At 35.7% G+C, this 10641-nt stretch overlaps 1 protein-coding gene across 1 annotated transcript in view; it reads right to left on the reverse strand.

Annotated features, from left to right (window-relative positions):
* Positions 1–2238, reverse strand: part of dbx2 (developing brain homeobox 2) — a gene marked incomplete in the record, with an annotated part of 9224 nt that extends 6986 nt beyond the window's left edge. Inside the window, 1 exon segment of the mRNA XM_014020834.1 lies at positions 1783–2238. Coding sequence (XP_013876288.1) covers positions 1783–2056 — 274 coding nt within the window.
* Positions 2239–10641: the final 8403 nt, after the last annotated feature.

Here is a 10641-nt window from a genome sequence, read left to right on the forward strand (position 1 = left end):
AGGATTTAGTTTGTGTCCCCTCTACAATAACTGATGTAAAAACAGGATTTAGTTTGTGTCCCCTCTACAATACAGTGGTTTGCAAAAGAATTCATACCACTTGAACTTTTCCATATTTTGTCACATTACAACCACAAACATAAATATATTTCACTGGAATTTAATGTGAAAGACCAACACATTGTATACCACTTTGTGTTGGTCTTTCACATTAAATTCCAGTGAAATATATTTATGTTTGTGGTTGTAATGTGACAAAATATGGAAAAGTTCAAGTGGTATGAATACTTTTGCAAACCACTGTATTTCACATTTAGTCAGTGTTTTTAAGAGGACGTGCTAAAATACTGTTTCTCTGCACAAAATACTAGTAGAGCTCAGCTATTATTTGTTAGTGGTGCTCAGCTGTAGCAATGAGATGAGGAACGTGATGTTTCATGTTGAGTCAAAGTTAAAAGACAAAATGTCAAAGTTAAATACAACTGGCCCTTTGAGGGCTTCTGTGGCTCTCAGTTGATCAAATCATGAGTGTGGCTTAAGCTGATTTATTATGCCCAAGTCCAAAAAAAATTTTTTGACTTCCCGAATGACATACAATATGGTAAATTTTTGGTTACTTTTTGTGTTTCCTGAAAAACTTGAAAAAGAAAAGTTAGGTGAGTATTTCAGAAAGTCAATATGTAAATCCTAACCTAAAAACAAACTAGAAAACATGAATCTGTCCTTTAGTATAACCGCTACAGGCCCTTTCGCATATTTTAGACAAAGTATGCCAACTTATGAACATTTTTATATAGGTTTAAATATTTGATCTAATTGTTAGCATTGCAGTATGTATAAGTCTAAAAGAGGCTTCCAGTTTGATTCTTTCCATTTTCAGTGTATTCATCTTCAAACTCTGACAAGTTTTATAAGTTGTTTAAACTGTTACAGTGTGACAGCCTTACCTTCAAACCCGTGCAAAGAATTTTTGCAATTAGATACTTTGTCACATCATCAGGATTGGCTTTTGAACCGTAAACTGATACCAGACTAGATTAAACTTCTATTCCTTAATCTGAAGAACTGGTGTGTTAGAAAAATAATAATCTAAGTTTAACTCTGTATTTGTGAATGCTCTTTTTGTTCTTTATTTTTTTCTTGCCCTGCCTGTTTTTAATGCAGACACTGAGCTGCCTACAGGCCCAGAGATCAGTTATTCTGATTTTCTGTCTTGAATCCATAGAACCATTTTGAAGATATTGTAGCACAATAACAAGACACTTAAAAAAACAACTTGCTAAATTTGTATTTGCATATGGGTGGACACCTAAATTTTTAAAATCATCTTAAAACAGAATCTTAACTTAAAATATCATTTTACTTACTCGTTTCCAGTATTCCTGATTTGTTAGACTTTTCTTTGCATCTGATCTAATATTTGGAAAAGTTTTGCAGGTTGAAAACTCAAAATGAGCAATTAATTATACTAAAGTTTTTTTATAATTAGATGTTTTACAGTAAAAAAAAACAGCCTGGGTTAAATAATTTTAATAACATAATTACATTTTATGCACAGTCCCAAATATTTGAGTAATGAGCTGTATGGCCATCAGTTACTGACAACTTCTAATGTATTGAAACTAATTTTAATTTCTCTTATGTGCAAACAAATTCTAAATGTTTAGAATTTATTGTTTGTAAATTTTTATAATAGTTATAGAAAATAATCTTTTGTGCAGAAAAAACCCATCAGACTGTTTGAAAGTCTACATTTATTTAAATAATAATAAGTTTAAATACCTGAGTGTTGCAGAATGGGTCCAGTTAAGATTTTACCCTGCTGTGAACTTTGACTCAGGTTCTGGTGGGCTTCGAGCTCCTGGCCCCAGGTTCTCCTCGGACCGTCACAAGCTGCTTGTCCCAGGTGTCTGCATGTTTTTGGCTGCACTGAAGAAGAACAGTGAGATTTAATCAGATTGTCTATAAGAAAGCTCTTCCCCGACCTCCCAAAGCCCGTTAAAGCAGGAGCGAGACTAGCCATGTTCCTTCTGGTCCAGCTCTGAACTGAGACCATCCTGCTCTGGCACTGTGACCCAAACACTCCACTTCCCCTCTACAAACAGTCACAGCTCAGTGACACTAAACTCTCCTTTAATCCTCTCTTGACTGACCAGGCCAACTTCATTAAACTCTGAGGAAGACAAAAGTTCTCTGGTCTTCCTCTTTCCAAGCCTGTACTTTACTATGGGCTCGTGTTGTGATTGGTTGAGAGGCTCTAATGTGCCTCTCAATTCAGATAAGACTGGGGCCTTTCTGGAGTGGCAGAAGGTGGGCCTGGCTCATTCATTATGTCAAATAGCCTATTAAATGATAGACACCAGAGACAATGAAGTACTGACCAAAGTTTAACGTTGACCAAACAGTCTTCTGCAGCAGTAAATAGTTTTCTTCTTTTTCCAACCTCCCTCAGAGCTCCATTGTGTCAAAAGAAAGAGAGAAAAAACCCCGAAACTGAGCCCTCAGCGGTTCTTTTAAAATACACACTTTTTTTCTATTTCTGCTACATTTCAGGATTTTCAGCCCCACAGATCTTGGTGGCAAAATGAGGCAAAACTGAGCAGAGCACGTTTTTGAGAAAAATTGCGACCAAGATTTTCCTTCCCTCGTAAGTGAAGATTTTGCTCCTGAAATCCCATTTTTTATATTTTTGTTAATTTTATTGTGTGAATGCTAATAAAACTTTCACACATAATTCTTTCTTTCGTACGTTTTTCGGCAGGTATCTTGTTCCACAATTTTTGTGCTATTATAACAATTTATCTAAACATTTATCTCCTTCAGGACATTCCAGCTATAATTTCTGGTATTTCAACAATTTATACTTTTTCAGCTATTTAGCTATTTTGGCCCCTTTTTTCTTCATTGAAAATGAATGGAGTTGTCTTTAACATCCTGAAATCTCTTCACAATGTTTATAAATCTTTACTGTCATTTTTAAATTTTGTTCAGCTTTTTTAAGTTTCTTTATGCTGAAATCTTCTACTTAACTGATTTTAGAATTTTCTGGGGTTTTTTTTGCCTATCATTCTGACATTTTCTGCTATTTTGCTAATTTCAACTTCTTCTACTACTTTAAACGTCCCTTTTATTCCCTTCACTTTTTGTCTGTTGAAGAGCAGCTTTTTCTTCCCCTTTCAGCTACATTTCCAATTATTTTACTTTTTATCTGCATTGTTCAGCTATTCTCTGCTCCTTGAGGCTTTTGTTTTCACAGTTTGGGTTCTTCGGAAAAGTTCAACAATCATTCAGCTAATTTTGGGTTCCGCCTCAACTGTTACAATTCAGCAAGCATTAATAGTTCAATGTTTTAAAATATTTCAGCTTCCTCAGCAGGTTTTAGCTAAATGATCCAGCAATAATCATTCATGCTCCTAGTTTTCAATGAATTTCCTTGTGCTTCACTTCATAAGGGATCTTAAAGTGAATTATTCATCAAGACTTGACTGGAAAACAACCTTCACTTCCATCACTTAGGTTTGGTGGGTATTTTGAAGTTTTCATTTTCAGTCAGGCATTTTGTTTGCCTTGAGTCTGCCAGCACACACGAGCTCTTGGATTCTCCTTCAGTTCTGTGCATGTAGGTGCTGCACATTGGGGGGGGTTTGCAGCTGCAAAATAAAAACAGTTGCGCCAGCAGGCAAACACGTGTGTCATGTTTTACAATAAACACATCCAATGAGAGGCTTGTGCAACCTTTCACACTGCAACTAATGAACCTCTGTGTGTGTGTGTGTTTGTGGAGGGGGCAACTGAGAGCTCCAGCCTGCGCGTGTAGATACCTCATGCTGAGCATGGAAATTGGCCCAGACAGCTCAGCCTATTGTGTAATGCCCAGGGAGCCAAAGGTTGCTTGTAATCAAATTTGAGGTTTTATACCTCAGGCTGGTGGAAAAACCATTGCACTCTGTGACATGATGAGTGCTAGTGAGTCCCCATGCACTATCCACTTTTGTGTGGAGTGTGTGTGTTAAAAGGTTCCACACAAGACTTATGGCCAGGATTTTAGTTTGCTTGGTCATTATATGGCAGAAAAAAACAAGACTGGAGTTGAGCAGAAATTTCTTACAAACATTTTTTTCCCTGAGACTTTCACGAAAATCTCATCCTAGTTTTGGTGTTAAAGAGCTAGTTTGAATCTTTACAAGATGGGTTCTGTGAAAAGTTATTGATTATTTAATATGTATTAATATCTGCTGTAAAACAGCTGTTGAAAATAGCTCTTTCAACAGTGTCAGATTGGAGAAACAGTTTAATTTGGCTGAGTTTACAAGCTAGGACAGTTACAAACTTCCCAAAGTCAATTTCTGCCATCCTGAAACATTTCCAATTTGTTGCAGTTCAAAAATACACACAAACTGAAACCTACGAGCTGCTGCCATTAATGCTCGACACAATTATTCCAACAATAACATTTTAATGTTACTGCCGGAAGTACTACAGCTAGCTGCTGATGTTACATTTTCTCCTTACAAATATGCATTCAATTCTATGTAAATAATAATAAAGTGCTAAATTGATGGTGATTTAAGTTTTGTAACAGGGCCACAGTTACTGAAAGCTGACAGCTCAGAGGCTGGACAGCCAGCAATGAAATAAATACAGTACACTTCCATTTAAAAATATATATAATTAAAATAATAGATTTTAAATAAAAATATTTCATTTTTTTAAATCCATTTTTATATTGAATAGTCATTTTTTCAAGTCTGTCCCCCAATTTTATTTATTTTTTTATTTTTTTTGATTAACGCTTGTGCAAAAATCCTTAAACTTTGGAGATTTAATCCAGTCAGATTTTGGCCCTGCTCTGATTTGTTTTTAGCTTGTCACTCTGGTCAGAATTAAACTCTATTTTTCTAATCTGTGGTCATTCATAACCATCCCACAGAACCCCACTGAACTATTGCTTTAAAATTGTAAAGTTCTGTTTTATCATGTCTTAGCGCAGGTATGAGCATCCCAATCAAATGACATTCAATAGGCTGCTTGTGTTTGTAATAAAATTGTAAAATAACTCAGGGTTCGTTGACATTTTTTGATCTGTTTTGTCTCACGAGACTTTGTGCCTGTTCTAAAAGGCGAGGCTAAGAGCGTACCGGTAATAAGGTCCCATTGTGTAATTAGCCAGATTCCAATGAAGTCCTCCAGGAGAGGGAGGTATAATTAGGCTATTCTTAAACAGTAGGTCTCAAACACCCTGAGGCAAGTTCATGTGAATTTATTTGATGCCCATCTCTTCTCAGGAATGAAGGTGGGGGAAAAAACAGGGGGTCCCTTCATTCAAACGTCTCACAATGGTTCAGTTGAAAGCTAGCACTCTGCAGGCCAGCTAAGATCCCCCTTTTTCTCCTTTTTTTCCAGCCCTAGCAAAGCTCTCAAAAAGATACTGGCCCATTGCACACGCAATTGATATTCCACCACTCGAACTTAATATTGTGAATGGAGGGCCAGGTTCCATGAATCAGGAGGACAATGCGCTTAGCATAGCAGCAAACTGGCACTTTGTGTGTGGTGTCTGTCCCAGAGGAGGAAGTTTCTAATGTGAGCCTCACAATTGTGTGTCTATAGAGTTCTAATGAGCTTCTGTATGATGAGTGAATAGCTGCGAGCCCAAATGAGCCAGCTCACTGCACACATTCACACAGACATCCAGGGGGGTTCGGAACGGGAGTGGCTGTGTGGTGCAACTCCACTGCCTGGGTTTGAAATAAATGCTCATCATACATACAGCCAGGTCTCCTTTATGAAAACATCTGCATTTTTTATAAAGTGTTTTATTTCTGTGTGGCTGTCTCATCAACAGAGAAAGTGTTGGGGCAAATTGATGGCGAGTAAATAAATGTTGAAATGTCCTCTGGCATCTATGGAGCTTATCCAGTGACATTGGATAAAAATACTTACTGCTTGGCCACGAAATATTAACTTGTGGCCACAAGATAATTTTGAGCAGCTGAATTAAGTGTCTCTTTGGAAGAGATAAAGACAACATTGTTGGAGTCAGATTACATAGTCTATAAGTATGCTATTTTGGGGTTTAACTGTTCAGAAGTAACCCACACTTATTTCATTTATTTATTTTGTGTATGTTTAATCCAAATGATTCATTTTTCATACAAGAGGACACTGAATGCCCTAGGTATGAATCAGGAAACAACTTTTTTTACTGTGTTCCTGAACTTAACATAACTCCAACTCCTTCCACTAGGGGTGGGCAGATCAACACCAAGATGTGTATTGGATCGTATTGATACTGGTGCAACAACATTGATTGTTTTGTTCACACTTTATTTGCGCTACTGACTTTATTTTTCACAAATAAAGTCAATAGTTCAGAGTCTCCAAATTCATTGAAGTTAGTCATCAGACCTCTTCATGATTGATTGATTAATTGATTATGCCTTTATTGTCATTGCACAGACCCAATGAAATTACATTTAAGAACATCCACTCAAGAAGATACACATGACAAAAACGTGGGAGCAGGTGATCAGGTCATGCGGCAACCAGCAGGCGTCACGCAACCTTTAAAAAGAAAAACAAAAGTACCACAGAAGGTTAGATGAGGAAAAAAAAAGATCATATTATATCAACAAAAAATGATACACTATGGCAGGGATTCCCAAACTTTTCCATGCCAAGGCCCCCCAAACAACTTTAGCTTCTTGCCGGGGACCCCCTTGCAAGTTGACAATAAAACACATTAATATATGTAAAGATATATCAACTTTTTAGAATTCTTTTTTTTCTCTCACTTTTATTTACTATTAGCTGTAAAGCTATACTTAATGTAACTGCCTGATTTTACTTGGCCAGGAGTTTTTTACGCAGTGTCCTCTATAGCAGGGCTGCTGGTTGGTTCATTTGGACTTTTTTTTGTCACAAACATGTCCATTGCTATGCTAGCTTCAGACTGAACAAACTCTGTCACTCACCTTGGGAGGACTGCCACCCTGTAGTTTCCTGGGTGGTTCTTGCAGTTTAGTTCTGAGAGCGGGAACAAACCCGGAAAAACAACCAAGCAGAAAGATAGATGGTTGTAGCAAAATAAAAGACATTCTTGCCAAAAAATAAAGACATCATGTAAATATTTCTAAAAATGGGACAGAAAATTTATAAATAAATAAATTTAATGAATAAATGTGCTTTAATTCCTTTTCTGTTTTCATTTAGGCTCCATTTTAAGAATGTCCACAGTGTTTCAGTGTCAACAAAGTTATATCTGTCAGATTCTGATCACCTAATTGAATTTTTAAGTGGTTCACAATTGGCTATTTTAGATTTCTTGTACACCTGTCTTAAAATGTAGGCATACTGGGGCCAGGTTGGGATGTGGCTCACAGTGGGCAATTTAAAATTTCTTTTATTTTAAAATCTAAAACTTGACAGACCAGAAAGATGAGCATGAAAGACCTTTCAATATATTGTTATAAATTATATTTAAAATAGTAACTGGAAAAACAGACAGAAGTCTTTCTTAATATTTAACATTTTTACTTTAACTTCTTAATCCCCAAGGGGTTTTCTTGATGTTTTTGCTCAAAATACCATGCCAAAATGTGTATGCTGAAAGAGTGTTTCTCAGAATTTATAAACTTTACTTAAAAATCTTAGGATCAAAATAAAGCTAACTTTTGGGAGATTTCATCAGAAGTATAAGTATTAAAACAGCTGCTGTGGTTTTAGAGATATTAAGGATGGAACATTATTTTATTTTATTTCTCTCACTCTCACATGAATATTTTTTGCATTAGATTGTCTAACCCATTTAAAACCATAATGAATCAGGCTAAAAACTCTTGGAAACCATAAATCCACTTGTGAACATTACCTGTGCAAAGATTCATGCTGCTAAAATTAACTGGAGCAAAGTTACAGAAGTTTTAGTAAAGAAATAATTTTGGATATTTTCATTCTGCACACAACAGACCATGTTGGTACCAATAATAAATGTTAAGAAATATGAAGTATTTAATTGTAAAAGTTATTTTTTTTCTTACCTGCCTGAAAAGACTCATTATTGAATGTTTATTCTGTTGAAAAGTTATCCAAATATTTATTTGCCACCATATATATTATATAAAACAATGATAATTTATATTTAATGTCATTGGACAATATTCACTCAAAATCAAGTAAAAACAATCTTTCAACACACTTTATAACCTATTTTGGTATCTATTTTGACTTGCTTTATAAAAATAATGCCAAAAAATTTCCTTTACAGATTTGCTTGTATGTATTTACAGATTTGCAATAATGACATTTTGTTCAGTTTGTTCACTTTCTGATTCAACTGCTTGACGTTTGAACTGTGTTTGGTGAATGTAAAAATAGATTYCATGAGCTTTTAGCCAAGATTCCTAGCTTTTGATACCAAACATGTCCAGGTTCAACTGACAAATCTTAAGTTAAAAGAAGTTAAAATAAATAGAAAACATCCAGGTTTCTGAGGTCCTCCTCGCGCCCCCTGGTGGCCACCACTTTGGGAACCCCTGTTGTAGAACAGGAGACCACCAAGCCAATCTGTAGAATCCAGTGATCAGAAACCAAATATATAGCCAGAACAGAGCAGAAAAGAGATCCCACCTTTGACATGTCCTCCCATGGAAAACAGTTTGTTCCAAAAGTTTATTAAGAGACCAGCTAACCAAATCCATAAAATAAATCCATAATTTTTGGTTTCGGATGAAAACGTAGAGGAGGCACCGAGCAGCAAAGCAGGGAAAGATAAGGAAAGGCAGGAGAGTGGGAAAAAGTGTCTCACTCCTCCGAGAGCAAAAAAAAAAAAAAAAAAAAGCCTGAAAAAAAGTTATGCCTGCCCATGTGCAATGGAAGTTATTTTTATTGTTATTTGTTATTTTATTTTATTGTATTGACATTGTTAAATTTTATATTTTTGTTACATTGTTAGTGCTTGAATTTATTTGTTTGAATTTGTTTTCTCTGACATTTTTCTTAGCCCATTAAAAAGTACCTAAAAATAAAAAAAAGTTAGGATATATTTTATTTTTAGCTTAAAAATATTAATCTGATTATGATATAGTCTGAACTAACAGCATGAGACACAAAAGCTGCTTGTGCTTTTTTTTTACTTTCTCTGACATTTAAAGTGTTTGTGAACAAAACTAATAAAGACACTGTAGGAAATTTACGGAGCTGCAAAGCCTCATTAGGGAATTCACCAAGTGACAGTGCAGGAGAAAATTGAAGCACACCTCTGAATTTTAGTTTTACACTTTGTTGTTCATAGCTAGGTGCAGTTAAATTGTATATAAATGACTGCACCTAGGCTTTTATTTGAAACAAGGTTATAGGGGGGCACGAAAAAGGGTTTAGGAATTCAAATTTATTTAAATAAACGAAAATAATAATCCAATCCATCTCCCTCTTTTTGTGATGCTTTGCCTCATTTTTCCTGTCACTATTCTCCACTGTTCTTTGGTCTTAATTAGCCCAGGTGACTGACTGGACCCTTACAGAATATCCCACTTCTTTACCTGCAAACTGAAACATTACTCCTGTGTTGTGGAGATATGCTTGGTATACATATTGTTTATCTGTATTATGAGCTAAATTTAGACCAACAGGAACAGAACATCCCGACTCAAAGTTCATCCACCTGCTTTAGAGTGATGTCTCATGGCAGAGTTTAATCAAAATAAAAATACATTCAAAAGAGTATTTTCACTTGACGTATTGAATGGTTTTCATTACAGTCAATTGGTTCTTGTAATGATCCATTTTTTGCCTAGCCTTTTAAAAATGGCAATAAGATTTATTTTCTTTCTCAGACGTCAAATTTTTGGTTTTGATTTGTCTGTTTCTCGTGCATTCAAAGCTCCATTGATCATATGCAGGGTGCCACCAAAGAGGGGCAACGACTACACTTAAAAAAACTGGTGGCCCTGCTTGGCCTGACGGTTTTATCCTTTTGAGTTCAAGTTTTTGTGTAGTTCCCATTTTTAATTTCCTCTATAAACACAAAAACGGTGTTGAGAAATCAGGACTTTAAACTATGAATACAGTGTATTTTATTCAAATTTCAAAATAAAACTTAAAATCTGGTCACCATGAATGAGGGCAACTGGTTTAAAAGCAATGTCCTCAACAGAAGTGCTGGTATATCTGCTCAACTTCCTGAATCAATCACTAAAGTAACCTGGTTCACTTGAGACACCCCCCCCCCCCCCCGGGTCATATAGTATGTATATCATATACTGTATATGAATCGGTTAATATGCTATATTTAAAGATTAGCATTTTCTGATTAAACACACCAATAAAGACAAACATCTTGCAGATGGTGGAACAAAAGCTTAAGATGTCTAAGTGAAATAAAAAAAAATGTTATGTCGGTGTCTATATATGAACGCTGAATCATTTCTGGTGATTTTTCTAACTTGCAGACTGTACTCTGTAGTCTGCCAGGGGACATGAAGGATTTGAGTTAATTTAGACCTCAGATTTGTGGAACTTAATTCAGCGAAAGGACTCGAATCATTAACCCGGGGAAGATCAGGACCCAAGCAGCTCTGCTCAGCATTAGGATAGGGTCTTAGGAGCTTATAAGCAAAACATTTTTAAAATATATGAATTTAG

This window comes from Austrofundulus limnaeus, unplaced genomic scaffold (assembly GCF_001266775.1).
Source record: "Austrofundulus limnaeus strain Quisiro unplaced genomic scaffold, Austrofundulus_limnaeus-1.0 Scaffold267, whole genome shotgun sequence".
NCBI lineage: Eukaryota > Metazoa > Chordata > Actinopteri > Cyprinodontiformes > Rivulidae > Austrofundulus > Austrofundulus limnaeus.